At 38.0% G+C, this 22781-nt stretch overlaps 1 protein-coding gene across 2 annotated transcripts in view; it reads right to left on the bottom strand.

Annotated features, from left to right (window-relative positions):
- The window catches only part of LOC134354740 (NSFL1 cofactor p47-like), a 67231-nt gene that overhangs the window by 30386 nt on the left and 14064 nt on the right, over window positions 1-22781 (bottom strand). The window contains exons 2-5 of one of the 2 annotated variants that reach the window (XM_063063938.1): window positions 6582-6682; window positions 4318-4395; window positions 2601-2766; window positions 465-557 (exon numbers count right to left, since the gene is read on the bottom strand). In XM_063063938.1, the coding sequence (XP_062920008.1) occupies window positions 465-557; window positions 2601-2766; window positions 4318-4395; window positions 6582-6682 (438 nt within the window). The remainder of the gene's footprint in view (window positions 1-464; window positions 558-2600; window positions 2767-4317; window positions 4396-6581; window positions 6683-22781) is intronic. The other variant, XM_063063948.1, reaches the window with a different exon arrangement.

Here is a 22781-nt window from a genome sequence, read left to right as displayed (position 1 = left end):
AAAAATTGGAATCTTTTGTAACTTGGAAATATATCCTCATTCATTCATTATATTAATATCCCAGAACTCCCTCCTTAATAACGCCGTGGAACATGGATTGCTGAGGTTGAGCAAGGAAACTTTCTTGACTACTATCCTGACTAGAATAAGGGATGGGCAATAAATACTGATAAGTTTACATTCTGGTTCTTTGGGCGGAAAACAAAGAAAGCACCATTTTCACTCTAACATGAACATGACCTTTATTCCACGCCACACTTTCCGCCCTACGTTAACTCACGTGTTCACATTAAGAAGGTCTTCCAAATAAAGTTGGCAATTGATGTCTAAGCAGAATATATGAAATGGACAATTCCCAGTGAGAGTACAGATTATAAGACACTACACAAGCAGGTTTGAGAAATATAAAGTAATTAATTCCCGAGACCTTCTTTAACCTCCAGCCTTAAATTGTCACAACTCACGTCAAGGTTAGAATCTTGTTTTTTATCTTGTGAAACATATTCAGATGATTCTTGTGACGATGCTCCCAATCGGTATCCACCACCAGCAAATGGCTACAAAATAAATTTTAAAAATTGCAATAACTGCTACCACATATATCTTGGTCTCTGTTCACATTACTTACTGGAGCATTAAAAATCTTTAAGTATCAATAACTAAATATTATTTAGATTAGCAAATTTGAAGATCTCTCAATGCCAGCTTGAAGGAGTGCAGAGAAACTTTATATGGATGTAGACAGGACGTTGGCTCCTGAGTTACAAGAATAGGTTGAAAAGTTAGGAGTGCAGGAGAATGAGGGAAGATGTATTGATGTATACAAAGTTATGAGGGGTATACATAAGGTGAATGCCTGCAGGCTTTTTCCCCTCTGGTTGAGTGAGACAAGAACAACAGGTCATAGGTTTAAGGGGAAAGGTAAAACATTTAAGAGGAATCTGAGATGGAACTAACTCGGAGGGTGGTGAGAGTGTGGAATGAGCTGCTAGCGATGCAGGTTCAGCTGCAGCATTTAAAAAATGTTTGGATAAGAATATGAATGAAAGGGGTATGGAGGGCTATGGACCCAGTGCAAGTAAATGGGAGTAGGTTAAAAAAACCGGAACGGCATGGACTAGGCGAGTCAAATATACTACACCTGTCGTCTTTCTGTGTTTGCAGTGCTCTGTGATTCTGACCAGAGCTCCCATGTGAGGCAAACATTTTAAAATGAAAGACAACAGGTGTAGTATAACATTATAGAATATAACCCTTCTACATTATTACCAAATTTTATCTCCAAATGAAGGCAGAATACAAAATACATCAAATTTCAGTAACCTGGCATGCTGAAAACATTGGTGATGCTGAACTGGCAAATTTTCAATATTGAACAAATTGCTCTTGTTACCTTAATGGGACAAATATCACGCGATATGTCATCACTCTGTTGTGCAGCAGGATGTTGAAACCTTATATTTCATCTTGTTTACTTGTTAAATAACACCGATATGACACATTTTTAAGTATTAACTTAATAACACCCTTTTAGAACCGATTATCAAAACAGATAATGTTGAATTTTCACAAAAAAAAATTTCCATTTAAACCACCAATTCAGTTCTTCCACAGATGCTGTCTGGCCTGCTCAGTGTTTCCAGCATTTTCTATTTCTACTTCAGATTTTCAGAATTTTCAGTTATTTTTATTTTGGTTTGGAGAACTAGTCTAGGGTGCATCACAACCTGGTATGGAAGTTGTCCTGTCCAAGACCAAAAGAAGCTGCAGAAGATCGTGAACACGGCACAGCACATCACACAAACCAATCTTCCGTCCTTGGACTCACTTTACACCGCACGCTGTCGGAGCAGCACTGCCAGGATAATCAAGGACACGACCCACCCAGCCAACACACTTTTCATCCCTCTTCCCTCCGGGAGAAGGCTCAGGAGCTTGAAGACTTGTATGGCCAGATTTGGGAACAGCTCCTTTCCAACTGTGCTAAGACTGCTGAACAGATCCTGACCCAGATCTGGGCCGTACCCTCCAAATACCCGGACCTGCCTCTCGGTTTTTTTGCACTACCTTACTTTTCATTTTTCTATTTTCTATTTATGATTTATAATTTAAATTTTTAATATTTACTAATTTTAACTATTTTTAAAATTTAATATTTGTAATCCAGGGAGTGGGAAGCGCAGAATCAAATATCGCCGTGATGATTGTACGTTCTAGTACCAATTGATTGGCAACAGTAAGTATAAAGTAGTCACTTGCCAATTTTCTATTATCCATAAAGGTTCCTTACTTAATGCCATAAGATGATTGCTCTATCCTATTGAACTGAATTAAATTGACTTTATTACTTAAATCCTTTATGTACGTGAGGAGTAAAAATTTTTACGTTTCCTGGATGGTAGCTGCTGGAACAGTTTGTGGTTGGGGTGACTCAGGTCCCCAATGATCCTTTGGGCCCCTTTTGCAGCAAAAAAAATTACTTCTGCTTTACAAAAAAAAAATCAGCATGGTAACTTTTTAAAAAATAGCTAAAAAGAGCAAAATACTATTTTGAGAGCCATGAATTCAGACTGTCTCAAGGCATTCCCACATTCTCTTACCACAGCTCTGTTTGCCTCGCCGACACTTTCTGACCACTGATCCACTGGAACTGCCCCATGTTCCTTAGCTCCTTTAAAAAGGTCATCCACAATGTCATTTAGGTTCTTCTTCTTTGGCGGTTCAACTATTTGTTGGCCACTGTGTTCAGAACCACCTGCATAAAAGCTTAAAAAATTAATGTATACTGAGTGAAATCTAGTGCTTTCATAAACTGACAGAAGCAGCACATTAATAAATGACAATGTCTATCATCACATTTGTTTGCTTCCTAAGCTGGTGCAATATGCATCACATTGAAACATCCACTATAGTGCACCCATTCAATGAAATATTGCCTCAGGAAAAAAAAAAGTTTCATCTTTTGCAAGTCTAAATTAATCACCTAATGCATGCTATATAATTAAATTTATTTGAATAGTTGCAACATTGCTGGAATGGGTTAATACTTCCTTGTATATATCCAAGTAAAATGAGGAAGAAAAAATATTTAATGTGTTAGATACTGTTGATTTTACAATTAATCACTTCTGCAATACAGTTATTATTACATGGCTTAAACAAAAAAGTCAGTCAATTTGTAAAGTTTTCCCACCAACAATACGCAAAAAAAACCAAGCAGTTAATATAACCGAATACTACTGATAGAAGGTGCATTGTAAGATGCTAGGAGGCTATTGATTTGACATCAGCTATTCAGAGTTCAAGGCTATATTGTTTTTCAGACTTCCTAGTCTAATCAAGGGAAATCTGTCAACTCAAGATAATTCCAAAAACAATGTGTATGCTCTGTCCCTTAAACACATATCTTACCCAGCCACCTCCCTCTGCTGCGCCTTCTCCTTCCTTTGTTCCCATAATCCACTCTCCTCTCATCAGATTCCATCTTCTTCATCCTTTTACCTTTTCCATCTATAACCTCCCAGCTTCTCACTTCATCCCTCCACCCACCTACCTTCTCCTCATATGGCTTCACCTATCACATGCTAGCTTGTACTCCTTCCCCTCCCACCTTCTTATCTGGTTTCTTCCCCCATCATTTCCACTCCTGATGAAGGGTCTTTGCCCAAAACTGGTTATTCCTCTCCATAGATGCTGCCTGACTTGCTGAGTTCCTCTAGCATTTTGTATGCGTTACTCTGGATTTCCAGCATCTGCAAAAGCTCGTGTTTTACATAGTTATGTCCCTCATAATTATTTATAAATACGAAAAATTGTGAAACAATTAAATTTTATTTTAATGTTTCTGATATTTTGATTACCTTAATTTTGCCTTTTGGCTCATTTCTTTGTGTTGTACTCTAATTGCTTATTTTAAATATCAGGTTAAAACTGTGCTTAATGCTGTCTGGTATATAGGACTCGATAGTCTTCATGAGCTGGGGCAGGGACAAGAGAAGGGTGCCGAAAGAAAAGTGGGTAAAAGTTATTTTGGAATTAATAAAGCCACATTTTGTTATGTTTCATATACAGCTATCTGTTGAAAACTACTCATCGTATGAAATATATCGTTCTTAATTCTATCTCATTATGTGAAATAGTATCTCCATTCCACTGCTGGCAAAAAATTAAATGCAAATTATATTCTATTCAATTAATTGGATGATTCACACTCTACCCCAGAAATCACCTCAGCAAAAGTATTAGTTATTTGACATTCAATACTTCTTGTTGTCTCCAATGCATTGTCAATTTCAAAGAAATGTCACAAACTCTTACTGTTCACCCATATCAGCCGAGCTGTTACTTTGTTCCTTCTTCAAGTCTTTCAAGGAAGATATCCGGGAGGCACCAGAGCTTGGAGTAGAAATAAAATAATGTTGTTGGATCATTAGGGGAAAAGTTTTTAAAGAATATATAGTTCCAGCTTGTTATTTAATTCAACTATTCACTGTCACTCAATTTTTAATATTCTACTATGTTGGTTGAAAAAAAGAGAAATTAGTGAGTACTGACCCTTCCTCACACCTCCATCTATGGAGAGCTAACACTGAATGTCGGGTCACCCTCTCCAATATGCCTCGTTTCTACTGGAGACCTTCCAGGTTATCAAGACACTATTTAGACACAACCCTCTCTTACCTCCTCAAGGTCCACTGGCAGGAATGACTGGGCACTACACCAATTTCCTCAGAAATTTCTTGTTCCTCAGAATTTATTTTCCTACCCTGACTCTGTTCTCTCTTCCTTTATCCAGTCTCTTCCCATTTGTGTCTGTAAATTTTCATCATAAACTGAAGAGTAGGAACTGCAGAGAATAAAACAATCCTAACAATCTATTCAAGGATACCAGAAGCTATTCAAGGTTGCAAGGTTTGCAAAGCATGGAAGGTAGCAAGGAAACATTTAAGCATAAATTAGAGAAATTAAAAACCATGAATATTTAATCATGATTAGAATTGGTAAATAAGATACATTTGTATCTGATTACTTTATTATGCTTGTATAGAAAGTAAATGGGTATTTACTTTACAATAACATATATAAAGTAAGACCATTCTCTTGGATGTTAGAAAGCCAAAGTAGTAGTGAATTTAAAGCATATTTTATTCTTGTTTGGTCAGACAAAATGAGATGAAGACAAAATCTTTAGTTTGTGGTTAATGCAAAAATGTTTTAAATATCACAAAATGACAGCTGGCCATCAAGTTGACTAACTTCCAATAAATTGATAGATTTGTATGAAAATAACTAACTAAACTTGCTGCACTGGTTAAGCAACACACACAAATTGCTGGTGGAACGCAGCAGGCCAGGCAGTATCTATAGGAAGTACAGTTGACATTTCGGCCCGAAACGTCGACTGTACTTCTTCCTATAGATGCTGCCTGGCCTGCTGCGTTCCACCAGCATTTTGTGTGTGTTGCTTGAATTTCCAGCATCTGCAGATTTCCTCAGGTTTGCACTGGATAAGACTAGATTGCCACTCAACCTATTGCTGAGAGAAAGGGAATTTTTGAAAATGTAGAGTATAATTTCTTCAGATACTTAATTTTTTAAATTAAGAATATGCATAAACACTTTGTATTCTCATTTGTTTGTAATATTTCTAGCAGCAAAATATAATTAAACTTTCCCATTCAATTGGAAAACTATCATGATTTAAAAGACCTATTGTAGAATAAGTCTGGAACAAAATAAGTATGCAAAAACAAATTTCACATCATGTAAGACAGTGATAATAAACCAATTCTGATTTTAATCTGATCAGAAAAGAGGGACGGGCAAATGTCAATATATTCAACCATAACTAACTTGGCTATCTAAGATGTTTTGTAATATGATGGATTTTGGAATTTTTAAGCTTGTTCCCACTCAACTGCAACTTTTATTGCATTTACAATGAAGCACATCTAATAACAAAGTGTTTTTCAATATATCAACAATGTGTTAACGAAAGAAAGTCATAAGAAATTCACAGGTTTTATCCCTTTATGAAAGATGCAAGGAGTGCTTTGGAAGGTAATTTTCCTTTTCAGATTTTTGAAGGTTGTTCAACCCAACGAATTGTATTATAAGAACAGATAAAACTTTCACTAAAGTTACAAATATTTTTTCTTTACCCATTTATGGAATGTGGACACTGTTGCTTATCATTTATTTATACTTCCCAAATTTCTCCTGAACTGAAAAGGCAATTAAAACCACACTAACAGGGCTAAACTCATAGGCCAGATGAGGCAACAATAGCAGATTTTTTACCCCGAAGGTCATTGAACAAGTTAACGTTTTACAACAATCTAACAGCATTGTGATCACAATGCTAAAAAATATCCTGGCAAAACACAAAATTATGATTCTTTGAGTTAGTTGAAGTTTATTTCCAGTGATGGGATCTGAAGTCATGTCTCTCTTCTAACTACCTGTGCAGAGACGCGAGGGCTACAATATCCAATGAAATAAACCTAAAGCAGTTGAAAAGATGTATCAAACATTTGCAAAAAAACAAAACTTGGTTTGATGTACAACTAGTCATTTCTTACCTACGAACTGCAGGTCTGAAATTAGAGGCATTATTAGACTTTGGTACATCTTGAACTGCTTGATTGTCACTGCCATCCTCAAAGAAACTAGATAGTGCTAGCTGCACAAGAAAACACAACAAAAATATTCTTTAGCTAGCTTATATATTAGTATTATGTAATTTATTTTGTTAAACTCGTTAGAATACAGCTGAAAATATGTTCTCAGCTTTGCAATATACTCAAAGGAGAGAAAGCACAAGTTAATTCTTCTGAAAGTATACTCCAATGTTACAGTTAATCATAAACAGCAGACTCTAAATTCAGGTGCACGTGTTTGATAAAAACTATTTTTAAAACACACAGCAAAATCTAGAATTAGTTATCAATAGTTTTTCATGTTTGATTTGTTTAGATACAACAGAGTACAGGTCCACAATCCCTTATCCGAAATCCTTGGGGCCAGTTGCATTTCAGAATTCAGAATTTTTCGTATATCAGACTCCCCCCACCCCCCCCCGCCAACCCGATACCAAAAAACATGTGTGATCAAGTCTCTTATTTAAGCTGTCTCAATGCGATGGACTTTAGGACCCAGCGGCACACCAAACCTACGCACATCCTCCCGTATACTTTAAATCATCTCTAGATTACTTATAATACCTAATACAATGTAAATGCTGTGTAAATAATTGTTATACTGTATTGTTTAGGGAATAATGACAAGAAGAAATTTTAATTCCAACAAAAACATTCAATAAAACATAAAAATATATAGCTTCAAACGAACCGAATCAAACACATAGTAAATGACTTATTGGAATAAATGTAGAACGTTACTGTCACTATAAAACTTCAGTAACTTGTCTTTCTGTTTATTTAAATTATATACAGTGGTAGTTCCGACACTATTTTCTTCAGTAGGATGCCGCACAGACACACCATGATCAAGCTTCTGCTATAACTCCACTTTCTGTGTTATTGATAGAGAAGATTCCGTCTCTTTTTCTCATTGTTACCCATAGGGGTATCTGCAGCTCTTTTTCACTGTTGACTTTGTGTTTAATTTCACCGTGAAAACAAAATATCAGCGAACAGCAACTGACGTCTGGCGGCCTTTGCTAGTGTTGTCACGTCACACCTGAGTGACGCCAGCTTTTGGCGAAAAAACCTTCGGTATTCGGAGCTTTTTGGATTTCAGAATTTCAGATAAAGGAATGTGCACCTGTACCAAGCCCCTGCAGCCCAATGAGTCCACGATCCCCTATTACACCCATGTGACCAATTAACTTATTGATCTGTCTGTCTTTGAAATGTAAGAGTTCAATGCTGTTTGGGTTTGGGCAGATGGGGCTCATCAGCCGCCGTTGGCAGCTCGTCTAGAAGAAAAACTCTGATCTCAAACTTCAGCTAGCTTGCGGCTATATCCACTCATGGGGAAGGTTTTGGGAGTTAAGCCAGAGGGAAGAAATCTGGAGCTGGAGTCCCTAAGGCAGTCCTACGTTGAATTCAGCACCGACGGGCAACTCCTGCAACGCCACTGCAAACTGCATCGGTCTCTACCATTCCTTTGGATTCATCAGCTGCTTGGAGTTGGGAGAGCCTGCTACACGGGCAACAGCTTGCTCTCCGTATCATACTGCCCTGGCTTGCATATCCACTTGAACAGCTAGGACACAACATCTATAGTCAACTCCAACAACAGAGGCCATCAATACTGCTCAAGATAAATTTTAAAATAAACAATTCCATTGTGAGGAAGGAGGACCATTCAAAACAACCACTGATTATAAAAACTCAGATTTATTGAAATTGATGAAATTTCCTTTGTAACATGCTACAGAGTAAAAGTGCTTTAAATTCTTCAGTTAAAACAGTCTTATTTGTGTTTATAGGACTGTTAATGTTATTAAGATGTACCGTGAAGAGCATTATAACTGGTTGCATCAGCATCTGCTACAGCACAGGATCGGAAAAAAACTGCAGGAAGTTATAAACGTTGCTAGCTCCATCATGGGCACCAAGCTCTCCAGCATTCAGGACACCTTCAAAAGGCAATGTCTCAAAAAGGCAGATTCCATCATTAAAGACCCCCATCACCCAGAACATGCCCTTTTTTCATTGCTACCATCAAGGTGGTGGTACAGGAGCCTGAAGATGCACAGTTAACATTTCAGGAACAGCTTCCTCCCCTCTGCCATCAGATTTCTGAATAGACAATGAACCCATGAACACTACCTCAGTATTATTCTTCCTCTCTTTCTGCACTACTTATTAATTTAATTTTTAATGTATAACTTTATTATTATGTATTGCAATGTACTGCTGTGACAAAACAACAAATTTCACAACATTTGCCAGTGATATTGAATCTGATTCTGATTAAGCTTTCTTTTCCTCTTCCTGGTTCTCATTCCAGCCCCAACTTTGAAAAGGTATTAGCCAGCGAATTTTTAAGAGTTCCCTATTCAACATTAATTTCATTTTCTCTAGATTCACTTCTAATGCCAGAGAAAGGACGAGAAATGAAATAAATACAATCCATTCATATACTGTACAGCAATAAAGATGTTTCACAGCTGGTCTCTTTACAGTGCACCTAGCCAAGGAGCTGTCCATGGTATGCTTTCAAAACAAGATGAAATTCCGTGGTACAGTACATCTAACAAAGTGTTAGCAAAAACAGCTCACTGAATTAAAAATATGACAAGATCAGAAAATCCCCTCTGTTTTTAACCTACATGGATTCCTAATGAATGAGATGTAACTGAATCTTTAACACTTTGCTACAGAACAACCTCTCACAAGCCTATTAACTTGACAGATGTGGATATGTACACATACACACGTCATTTTTCCAGAGCATCCAAAATTATTAAACTTTCAAAAATTGTTTAACTTGCAATGTTATTTTTGATATTTTGAGTTTTGATATTCCAATTTATAAAGAATGTCTTTTCCTTTATTTACTGAAAGCTTCAGTTTGAGTGATCTTTCAGGCACCCTGATAACATCACAGTTACTGATTCCCAAGATCCTCTATTGATAACTTCTGATTACAAATCATACTTGAAAAGGAGAAAGGCACCAGAGCCAATTAATTTTTTTTCAAGGCAGTTTTGAAGTTGGTAGTAAGCATCAGCCCTTTTAGGGATTATTCTGGAGATACGGAATTATGTGAATATTGGATCACCTGCTGTTACCTTTGATCTTAAGGGTATAAAAATGCATAAAAATCAGCTTGAGAGACACTAGTGAGAAGGCCCCCTGGAGAATGTCTGCTTATTGTGATGAATAAAGACTTTTATATCACCAACTTCAATGTCTCCCCAATGACTTGGATCATAGTCACAAAATCCCTTTGCCCCTGACTTGAAAACCAGGAGCTCCTTGAAAAGCAAATACCGTACAAGTTGGCTATATTTCTATTGCTTTTAATCCACAAGAAATATTTAAAATTGCTTCACCTAATTAAAAGTACCATTGGCTATTTAAGTAATTGTACATAGTAACTGCTGGGATAAAGATCAGGTTCCCTGATCATTTCAAGTTTACTTAAATATATAAAATGATACAAAAGGTGGTTAAATACTCCACAATAGATTTTTAATCTTTCCCATGTTTACTAATCATACTCGATCATTAACAGTATCAATGTTAGTACAACATTCTGGAAAAGCTTTCCAGATTTTCAATTTGTAAATGAAACTGTTTTTCTATGGAGTTAAGGGTAAAGGTTAATAACCTTATAGATGACAAAGTATTAGGCCATCAACTTATCAATCCTCAGCAAAAATATACACCAGTGTACAGAATTTTTAAGTATTTTAACAAATGCTTTCATGACTTAAGCATATTCCTGTATTATTCCACCAAAACAGGCAGTAGTTTGACAATATAATTTCGCTCTGCATTATCAAATAAATGTTTAAATTGTTCAAACTTGCTTCAAAAAGGTTCAGGCATGAGAGGGCTAGGAAATGTGTGTATATTCAAGTACAGTAATGTGATTGAGATGACTATTACAGTGAGGTACGAGAGATTATAGGTTTAGGTCAGAGTTCTGAAGGCTGAAGCAGCTGAGGCAAGTGGGCATCTCCTCGAGGGTGAACTGCTGTAACCAAATGGTAAAAATGCAGGTTTCTCCATATTCACTCACCCATCTCCCAGGGCTCCACATACAAATTACCAGATTCATTAAGTGGACCTACTCTCTCCCTAGTTACCCCTTTGCTTTTAATATAGTTATAGACTATCTTGGGATTCTAATTTGCCTTATCAGCTAAGGATACCTTATGTCCCTTTGGTCTTCTAATTTCTACTTTAAGTGTACTTCTACAGAACTTGTATGCAAGAGATTTTCTTAATCCCAGTTGTCTAATTCTAGCATGAATCCTTTTTTCTAAACAGAGCCTTTCTCAATAGGGTTCCTTAATCATGCCAACTTTGCCTTTCACGCCAACAGAAGTATGCTGACCTTGAACTTTTCCCATCCCATTTTTCACAGCTCCCCCCTTCTCAGACATTCCTTTACCTGCTAGCAGGGTCAACTTAACCAAATATAAAATGAGAAGCAGAGAGGTGGTAGATAGTCAGTTTCAGCCTTATGTCGATAGTGGAGAAGTTACCGGAAGGGATTCTGAATGCAGAATTTGTAAAGAAAAGTACGATTAGGGATAGTCAGCATGGCTTTGTGCATGGGAAAACTATAAAAAGAGATGACCAAGAGAAATTACAAGGGAGGGCACTAGACATCATGTCTACCTTTGACAAGGTAGGCTGATCCTAAAGGTTAAAACACCTTCCAGGATGAGCTAGCGAACTGGATGTAATATTGGCTTGGTGTTATGAGCCGGAGGGTCTTAGTGGAGGGTTGCTTATGAGACTGAAAAGACCTGAGAACAGTGGTGTGTTGTAGGGATCATTGCTGGGTCCTGTTCTTGTAGTACACATTAATGATTTAGATATGAATAAAAGATGTATAATTAGTAAGTTTGCAGATGACACCAAAATTAATGTTATAGTACCCAGGGAAGGTGGTTATCCAAGGTTACAACAGTCACCTTTTGGGATGTCATCTGGGAAAGAGAGGAAAGGATGGAATTTATCTCTGACAAGTGTGAAGTGAAGCAGTTTGGGAAGTTAAACCAGGCCACGGCACACACGGTCGATAGGAGGTGCCCTGGGGAGTGTTGTTGAACAGGAAGACCATGGAATACAAGTACATAACTCTCTGGAAGGGTAATGATAAAAGCATCATTATTGGAATTGAGTAGAAGAGTTTGGACATTATGTTACTGTTGGTTATACCACATGGAGTATTGTGTGAAGTTCTGGTTGCTACACTACAGGAAGGATGGTTAAGCTTGAGTGGTGCCTGGATGGAAGGGCTTGAGCTACAAGAGAGGTTCAATAGGCTGGGACTGCTATTCTTGGAGTAAAGGAGGCTGAGGGGTGATCAAATAGAGATCTATAAAATTATGAAGAGCATACAGATGGGCTGATAATCACCAGTCTTTTGCCTCAGGGTAGAACACCGTAAAACTAGATGGTTTAGGATTAAGGTGAAAAAGAGAAGATTTAACGCGGATCTTAAAAGGTGATGAATGTATGAAACTAGCTGTCAGAGATGGTGATAGAAGACAGATACAATTATAACCTTTAAACATAGCTTGGGCAGGAAGGTGGAAAGGTTTAGAGGAAACCTGGCAAACAGAGAGACACACCTTGATTGGCATGGATGAGTTGAACAAAGGCAGGGGTGAATCCCTTCCTTAATGGTATTGGTATCGGGCCAAGGGTAGTTTCCATGCTGTATATCCATTTTAGAAACTATTAAAGACATTACAGTGGGGCATTTTGGAAAATTCATGGTTATCAGGCAAATTCAACATTGCTTTATAATAAGCACATCATGTTTCCTAAATGAGAAAGAGTGCAGATGCTAGATATCCAGAGCAACACACACAAAATGCTGGAGGAGCCCAGCAGGTCATCTATGGAAATGAATAAACAGTCGAAATTTCAGGCCAAGATCCTTCTTCAGGATTGAGAAGGAATGGAGAAGACACTTAGTCTACAAAATAGTAATTATATATTCTAATTCAATATCCCCTCATTTGATTCTAAATCATTACATCTGAAAATTCAGAGGTACAAAAACTTGTGGTATTTATGTAGAGTATAAAATAATCAGAAATCACCCAAATTATGGATCCATTCTCCAACACTATTGAACATTCTTCACATAGAACCACTTTTCCTGGTTAGAGCATTGAGTTTGCATCTTTCAACTATCTTGTATGTTTGCTGATGATACAGAGTCCAACTTCAGTTGTCAGTTTCACTGCCTATGTTCTCAGTACTTCTTTTAATCCTTTGACACATTTTATTTCTTTTAATTCTCCTATCCACTCTGCCTTTTTTGCAACTTCATCTGTGAATGTGTTCCCATGACTCTTCATTGTAGTCATTTTGGAGTAGCTTTTACACTTTGATACAGCAACTTCTGACAACAGTTCTATGACATCCATCAGTTCTTATACTAGTTGGCTGTCCTTGATTGAGGTTCCTACAGCCATAAGAAATCTCCTTTGTCTCCACATTTCCAAGCTCATGAACAACTCCAAAAGCATATCAAGAATCAGTGTGAGTACAGTATTAGCCTTTCTTCTTTCTGCCACTTTACAGGCTTCAATCAGAGCTTTCAGTTCTGCCTTTGCACAGAGCTACCAGAAGCCAGCACTTCCATTTCAGAAACAATGGACCAGCCAGCCTTTCAAATTGTTCAACCGTTGAGGAACCATCAGTGTATAGAAGCAGATCTAAGTTCAATAGAGGTGTTTCATTGTAATTATTTTACTTCTTCATGGCTCGTTATTATTCTTGCACAGTCAAAGTCATCAAAATCTTATCAAGAATTCGGCACATTCATTCCCAATTAGTAAGTTAACATAAAAGCTATCTAGTACTTGCTCTATCAAGGCAAGGGCTGCAGGGAAAGGCTTAGTCATTCTTGATTCAATGATATGTCTATTACATCTAACACTGCTTGTTGAAGCCACATCATCAAGTTAGAATCTTGTGAGGCAGGGGATTGAACTTGTTGTTGGGCTCATTTCTGTTGTCCACTTTGATTCCTATACCAACACTTCAAGCCCAATGTCCTTTCTTACTACAGAAATGACATTTTTCTTTAGGGAATTGGCTTCTGCACTTTGGCTCAAACTGAGAGTGCAGCAATACATATGGTGAATTCCAGCCCACCATCTTCTGTTGACTAATAGTTGACTCACCTGTAGCAGCTGTGGCTGTTAACTAGCAAGCAATGCCAGGGGACCAATGGTCGGTGACTGCTGATTGACAATCGAAGCAAGCAGCTGAAGAAGCGAGTGGAAGAAATATCTTATTCAGGTATGAACTCAAACCCTTAGTCATCAATAATTGGAGGTTCAATTTCCCCTTTTTCTATAGTAGGTTTCATGATTTTGGCTATTGTCTTAATTCAATTTCACACTTGATTTGTATGTTTTTTTTAATCACTTGGACTGTGATTGAAATATTATGGATTGTAATCGACATATTATTTTACAATTGCGATCAGACTCACTGCAGATTGCAATTGAGATATCTTAGGAACACAGTATTTTATGTTAGGATTACAATAGGAAATTTGTAGGATTGCAAATGACAAGTTTTTCCTCAAATGATTGCAATCGAAATTGTTTTTGAGCAATAGATTACTATCAGTAAGTTTCTTAGGTACTCCACTAGTTTGTATAAATTTAATTTGAGCACAATGTTTTTGCTCCCAGAATAGCAACATATAATAGTTTCCCTTCACTATTAAACTTCCATTAGATGGTGTATTGAGGCAAGAACTGGGCAATTTCTTAGACAATTTGGGAAAATAAGGGAAGCAGCTCTTACCTCCTTTTTACGGAGCACACTGAATGCTTCTACTTTGTCTGGGATTCTTCCAGTCAACTCCAATCTCCCGCCTTCTTCCCACATCCCTTCATGCCCTAATCAGTCATGAATCTATCAACCTCTGCCTTAAATACACATAAAGACTTGCCCTCCACAGCTGCCCATGGCAAAGAAATCGAGGATCCAGTTGCAGAGAGAGACAGAGGCCCAGGTTTTGCTTGTTTATTAGAACTGAAGGAATGATGGTGTTAAACGCCAAGCTGCAATCAATAAAGTGTCTCGTATCTTGACGTTGTCTAGGTGCTCCAGAGCAGATTGGAGAGCCTATGAGATTGTGTATGCAGCAGGCCCAAGCTCTTGTTCAGGTAGGTGTTAATTTTTGCCGTAACTAACCACTCGAAGCATTTTATTCCAGTAGATGTGGGTGTACTAGTCAATAGGCAATGTTTCAGATTCAGCTTTTCACACCTGCATCAAAACATACAGTGAAATGCATCGATCGCCTTAACAACCAGCACACTCATGGATGCGCTGGGGGCAGCTCAGAAAGTGTTGCCACACATTCCAGTGCCAACATAACATGCTCACATCACGAGCTGCAGCAACAACAAAACAACAGCACAAAAAAGTGACGCTTTCCCATCCCTCACACCCACTCATGTACTCAAAAATCCTCCAACCCCAGGCCAGGCTGCCTCTGGGTCTCTAGTGTTTGTCTCCGGATTCTCAGACATTGGGCCTCTAACCTCAGACTTCACCCCAAGATGCCATCACAGGTTTGACCTTCAGTCTTCAGGACTAGCACCAAGATTGTGGGTGTAGTGGACTGCAAGGAAGTCAATCAGGGCTTGCGGCAGGATCTGGACCAGCTGGAAAAATGGGCTGAAAAATAGCAGACAGAACTTAATGTAGGCAAGTGCGAGGTGTTGCACTTCAATAGGACCAAGTAGGGTAGGTCTTGCACAGTGAATGGCAGGGCACTGAGGAGTGTGGTAGAACAAAGTGAATAGGTCCATAATTCATTGAAAGAGGCATCACAAGTTGATAGGGTCATAAAGAAAGTTTTTGGCACACTGGCCTTCATAAATCAAAGTATTAAGTTATACAAGACATTGGTGAGGCCTAATTTGGAGTATTATGTGCATTTTGGTCACCTACCTACAGGAAAGATGTAAAAAAGGTTAAAAGAGTACAGAGAAAATTCACAAGGATGTTGCCAGATCTGGAGGGTCTGAGTTATAAGGAAAGATTGAATAGGTTAGGACTTTATTCCTTGGAACATAAAAGTTTGAGAGGAGATTTGAGAGAGGTATACAAAGTTACAAGGGGTATAGATAGGGTAAGTGTAAGCAGGCTTTTTCCACTGAGGTTAAGTGGGACTACAACTAGAGATCATGGGTGAAAGGTGAAAAGCTTAAGGGGATGATGAAAGTCACGAGAGTGTGGAACGAGCTGCCAGCACAAGTGGTGCATTTGAGCTCAATTTCAAAATTTAAATGAAGCCAGGATATGCACATGGATGGTAGGGGTATGAAGGGCTATGGTCCCAGTGCAGGTTGATGGGAGAAAGCAGTTTAAATGGCTTGGCACATACTAGATGGGCTGAAGGGTCTATTTCTGTGCTGTACTTTTCTATAACTCCAGATGTCACAAGAAGTTATTATAGAAGATTAGAGCACATGGTGTAATATTCAAATGACCAAGGATTGATTAACGAAGAGAAAAGATTAGCAACAAATATGTGGCTTTCAGGCCACTTTCAGGGTTTCTACAGGGATTGGAACTCGAACCCCCGCTGATTATAATTTCTTTCCTCTAAGTTATTGATATAAATTGATATATAATTTTACAACATATTTCATTTGCCACTGTCTTGCCCATTCAACTAATCTAAGTCCTTCTGCAGCCTTCCTATTTCTGCAACACTACCTGCCTCTCCACCAATCTTCATAACATCTAAAACATGACAACAAAGCCATTTATTCCATCACCTAAATCATTGATATATATGAGAAAAAGAAGTAGTCTCAACACCAACCCCTGCAGAACACCACTAGTCACTGGCAGCCAACCAGAAAAGGATCCTTTTATTCCCACTCATTGCTGTCTACCAATCAGCCATGCTTTCCTGTAATGCCAAGGGCTCTTAACTTGGTAAGGAACCTCATGTGTGGCCCCTTGTACATTTGGATTTTCAGAAGGCTTTGGACAACAGCCACTACATCCCCTTTATTTATCCTACTTGTAATCTCCTCAAAGAATTCCAACAGTTTGTCAGACAAGATTTTCCCTTAAGGAAGCTATGCTGACTTTGTCCTATCTTGTCCTGTGTCACCAAATACAGTACTCCACAACCTCATCCTAACAATTGACTCCAACATCTTCCCAACCACTGAGGTCAGGCTAACTGGTCTAGAATTTTCTTTCTACTGCCTTCCTCCTTTCTTAAAGAGTGGAGTGATATTTGCAATTCTCCAGTCCTCCGGAACCATGCCCGAGTCCAATGATTCTTGAAAGATCCTTACTAATGCCATCACAATCTCTGCCGCTATCTCTTTCATAACCTTATGGTGCAGTTCATCTGGGCCAAGTGACTTATGTACCCTTGGGACTTTCAGCTTTTTGAGCATCTTCTCCCTTGTAATAGTAACTGCACTCTCTCACTTCTCTTCCCTACACCCTTCAACACCTGGCACACTGCTACTGTCTTCCACTGTGAGGACTGATGCAGAATACTCATTTAGTTCATTTGTTATCTCCTTGTCCCCCACTATTAATTCTCCGGCCTCATTTTCTAGTGGTCCTATATCCACTCTTATCTCTCATATACTTGAAAAAGCTTTTTCTATCCACCTTGATACTGTTTGCTAACTTGCTTTCATATTTCATCTTTTCCCTCCTAATGATTATTTTAGGTGCTTTCTGTAGGTTTTTAAAAGCTACCCAATTCTCTATCTTCAATCTAATTTTTTCTTTTTTGTACGCCCTCTCTTTTGCTTTTACATTAGCTTTAACTTCCAGGGTTGTAATATTTTGCCATTTGAGTATTTCTTTGCTTTTGGAATATATCAATCCTGCACCTTTCTCATTTTCCCCAGAAACTCAAGCCTTTGCTGCTCTGCTGTCATCTCTGTCATCATCTCCTTCCAATTTACTTTGGCCAACTCCTCTCTCATACTATTGTCATTTCCCTTACTCCACTGAAATACTGCTATGTCAGACTTTACTTTCTCCCTATCACATTTCAAGTTGAACTCAATCATATTGTGATCACTGCCTCCTAAAGGTTTCCTTTCCTTAAGCTCCCAAATCGCCTCCAGTTCATTACATAACATACAATCCAATACAGCTGAGCCACTAGTAGGCTCAATGAGAAACTGCTCTAAAATGTCATCTTGTAGGCATTCAACAAACTAACTCACTTTCTTAATATCCATTACCAACCTGATTTTCCCCAATCGACCTGCATGTTAAAATCTACCATGACTATCATAACATTGCCCTTTTGAGACACCCTTTCTATTTCCCGTTGTAATCTGTGGTCCACATCCCAGCTACTATTAGAAAGCCTGTCTACAACTGCCACCAGGGTCCTCTTACCCTTGCAGTTTCTTAACTCAACCCACAAAGATTCAAAGTCTTCCAATCCCAAGTCATATCTTTCTAATGATTCGATGCTATTCTTTACCAGCAGAACCACGCCACCCCCTCTGCCTCTTCCTCACCCCTGCCTCACTCCCTCTGCCTCTTCCTATCCCTCTGATACAATGTGTAACCTCAGACATTCAGCTCCCAGCTACAACCATCCTTCAGCCACGATTCAGTGATGGCCACAACATCATACCTGACAATCTGTTATAGTGCAACAAGATTATCCACCTTATTTCTTACACTTCGTGCATTAAAACACTTTGAGTACTGTATTTGCTTCCTTTTTTGATTTTGCATCCATAATGCACTGATACTCACCCTGCTGGCTGCAATTTTGTCCTACCATCTGACTGTCCCACCCGATAGTCTGATTGCATGCTTAGTTTTTTTAAACCATCCGTCCTATCCTGAGACCCTTCACTCCAGTTCCCATCCCCCCACCAAATTAGTTTAAACCCTCCCCAATAGCTCAAACAAGCCTGTCTGTGAGAATATTGGTCCTCCCTCAGGTTCAGGTTTTCAATTCTATGTCGGTCTTCTGATTTCCGATCTAACTCAGAAGACAGATAAACCTGTTGAACAAGTTAAAAACTAGCAGCTTGACTAAATACACCGTGGAGTAGGTTGGTTATCTATGCAGCCCCACCTCTGCCAAACCCAGGGGTAGGCAGGCTGGGTTTGACTTTTTATTTTGACTTCTAATTTGTCAGATTAAAACATCACACATCCAAGAAAGAAATATTTAATCTGATTGATTGAGGAAATGCACAGATTCTGAATCAATGCAATTTACAATCTAAAAAACACAAAAAGCATCTATGTGAACATGTCTACTGAACACAATTAATTTGCTAATGACTTTGTCCCAAATCCCAAACCCTAACTTAAAAATTATGAAAACTTTAAATTGTTCAGATCACAGCAATGTTCTTTTTTAACTAAGAATATATTAACTACTTTCTGCAACTTTAACATAATCAAATATTATGGGAAAAATGGTAAATTCAGAGTTAAACACAAAGATATATATTACATATGAACACAAGAATACTCTGAATGAGAGAACCAAAAAAAGGTAGTTGGAGCATTAAGCTCTTTCCAATGTTGTAAAATACATCTTTTCGCCATTAAAGTAAGAAATGCAATCATTCTACGGGCTGAAGGGGAAAGATTACTAGAAATTTTAGGTAGTCCAAAGATAGCAGTAATAGGGTGAGGAGAGATATCTATATTTAATACCTTAGAAATAATATTAAAAATGTCTCCCCAAAAAGTTTCCAAAGTAGGGCAAGACCAAAACATATGAGTTAAAGAGGCTATCTGCCCCGAACATCTATCACAAAAAGGATTAATATGCAAGTAAAAACGCGCTAACTTATCTTTGGACATATGTGCTCTATGAACAACTTTAAATTGCATTAGGGAATGTTTAGCACAAATAGAGGAAGTATTAACTAATTGTAAAATCTGCCCCCAATCATCCACAGAAATGGTAAGCTCCAATTCCTGTTCCAAATCTACCCTAATCTTATCAAATGGAGCTTTCCTAAGTTTCATAATAATATTATAAATATAGCCGATGCACCTTTCTGACATGGATTAAGGTTAATTATCGAATCTAAAATATATGTAGGAGGAAGCATTGGAAAGGAAGAAAGTATAATACTTAGCTTAATGCTCCAACTACCTTTTTTTGGTTCTCTCAGATGATATTATGTTTGAATCTGGAGAAAATTAGAAGTAACCTTTATGATTCTTCATTTAAATTTGAACAGACTTGGGGATCTTTTATTCGATATTTTCATTTAATGTAATATATACCCTTCTTGTGTTTTTTCACTGTTTTTAATGGAGGTCGGGATTGAGGACGTGATTTTAAGTTTAACTCTGTTTGGTTTCAAGTTAGCCCATTGCTTTGCTTTGCTTTTAGTTAGTTGCACGGTGGGTTTTTTTGGGGGTTTTTTTTTTTCTTTTTTTATATTGATATATATATAAAATTTAGTATACTATTATGTTATCTTGGTTTCTTATGTTTAAATTACATTGTTTGTAGTATTTTTTTTGGTATTGATACCTTCTGTAATTTTATTATATTTTAACATTGTATTAATGTTTATATGGCTTACCTTTTTGTATACTTATTCAATAAAAAGATTTAAAAAGAAAGAAAGAATACTCTGAATGAATTAAAGTGTACGATTCTAATCTATTACATAAAAAAAAGGTCAAAGTCAAAAGGGTGGTATCAAAATCAGATAGATAAATATTTAAGAACGCAACCATGTACCAACAGGCTTGGTGCACAGAAACAAGATCACATGATTATTATAAACATGAAAACATCTGCAGATGCTGGAAATGAAAAGCGACAAACGCAAAATGCCAGAAGAACTCAGCAGGTCTGGCTGTATCTAGGGAAATGAATAACAGTCAATGTTTTGGGCCTGTGTATTCATTTTCATAGATGCTGTTTGACCTGCTGAGTTCCTCCAGCATTATGTGTGTGTTGCACAAAATTATTAGCCTCAATGTCAGTAAGAAAGGGCAAGTCATAGAGGGATCATTAGTGGAAAGAGTGAGTAATTTCACGTTTCTGGGTGTCAACATCTGAGGATATTTTCTGCTCTCAACATGTTGATACAGTTCCAAAGAATGAACTTTGAGATTTGGTATGTCACCAAAGACATCTGCAATTTTCTACAGACGTATTGTGGAGAGTATTTGAACTGCAGCATTGAAGGGGGGGGGGGCAAGCACAGGATTGAAATAGGCTGCAGAGAGTTGTAAACTTAGTCAGCTCCATCATGGACACTAGCCTCCGTAGCACCTTCATGGAATTAGTGCCTCAGTATCACTTGAAAACCAAGGTGCCCTACACTTGCTCTCTTTACCTTTTATTCTGACAGGCACATACAAAATTTCACTTTTGAAGGCCTCCCACCTTCCAAGCACACCTTTGCCATAAAACAGCCTGTCCCAACCCACACTTGCCAAATCATTTCTGGTACCATCAAAATTGGCCTTTCTCCAATTTAGAATCTGCGGACCAGACCTATCTTTTTCCATATTTACTTTGAAACGAATAGCATTGTGGTCATGGGATGCAAAGTCTTCCTATACACAAACTTCTGTCACCTGCCTTGTCTCATTCCCTAATAGCAAATCTAGTATTGCATGCTCTCTCAATGGAACTTCAACATACTGAAGGGGGGTGGGGGTGCAGAGAGGGATGATTATTTGTCGGGTGAACAATTAGTTTTTGTTGTACTGCAGATCATGGTCTTTCTTGGGGGCTTTACTACTGATTGCTTGGCAGCTGAAGAGTTCTGATGCTTGTTTGCTGAAGTAGGTGGGGGAGAGGAAGGATTGTTGCTTTGCTGCTGCTTATGCATGGGAGGGGGGAGTCGGGGTGGTTAGGGTTCTAATGATTTTACCATCACTCATTCTTTGGGGTACTCCTCTGTTTTCATGGATGTCTGTGAAGAACAAGAATTTCAGGATGTACAGTATATTGCATATATATATCTGATATTAAATGAAACTATTTATAATTTCCGGTCTAAACTGTGAAGCATACAAATTGAATCAGATTGAACAGCTACGGTGCAGCTAGAAGAATTTGGGAATTTTGTTTGAAGAAGCTATATGACTGCCTCCTTCCCTCTGTATCCTAAAACTAAGGCTGATAAATGCCCAGAATTAAGAGTTGGTTCCTAGAGTTAAATTCTTCTCCACAGCATGTGGAAACCACTCACGTCAATGTGCAGCACTCTACAGAGAACGTGCAATCTCTATGATTCAATTAAACAAATGTGTAATAAAAATGGAAAGACTCAGTGCGTCAGACAGCATCTATTGTTAAACAGTCAGCAGTTCCAGTTGATAACCATCGTCAAAATTAAGAAAACTGGACATCAAGTATGTTTTAAATCACAGAAAATGTAGAGAAGGCAATGGTAATATCTACCATGGGGTAGAAACAAAGACCGAATGACAGAAATGGTGATGGCTTCAACTGAAAGAAGACAGTGGAAGATTATTCATCACAGGTCATCTGCCTGGAACAGATACAAACAGGAGGCAAATGAAAAGAGAGAGGGAAAATTCAAATGAAAACAAAGCACGGCAGTTGTTAGAAATCTGAGATAAAGAGAGCACGAAGAAAATTCTTAGTAGGTCACGTAGCATCTGAGGAAAGAGAAATAGGGTTGATATTTCTAGCTTTTGATCTTGCATTAGGAATGGTGAGTTCGACGATAAGCAGAAAAAGCCAGTTATCGCCTTAGAGCTGTAATGTGCCAAGCAGGACGAAGAGACTGTTGTTCAATGACATTGAGTTTCTTGGGAGCAGGTAAAAGGCCTAATGTAATGAGGGTAGAACAGGCACTGTAGGAAAGTTAAACTGACAGGCAATTAAATGAAAAGGTCATTCTTGCAGCCTAAAAGCAGATGTTAGTCAAAATGGTCATATAATCTATATTTCATTTCTCCAGTGCCGAGAAGACAACATCATGGACAGTACACTTTTTTGGAAACAGGTGCAAGGAGTGTTGGAATTTCTGGATGGTGGAAAAGAAATAGATAAAAACATGTGAAAGTAATGGTGGAAACTGGTTGTAAACGTGATTGTAATATTGATGC

Source organism: Mobula hypostoma, chromosome 1 (genome assembly GCF_963921235.1).
Source record: "Mobula hypostoma chromosome 1, sMobHyp1.1, whole genome shotgun sequence".
NCBI lineage: Eukaryota > Metazoa > Chordata > Chondrichthyes > Myliobatiformes > Myliobatidae > Mobula > Mobula hypostoma.
Note: the sequence above shows the minus strand (reverse complement) of the source record. Positions and strands in the feature narration are given on the sequence as shown.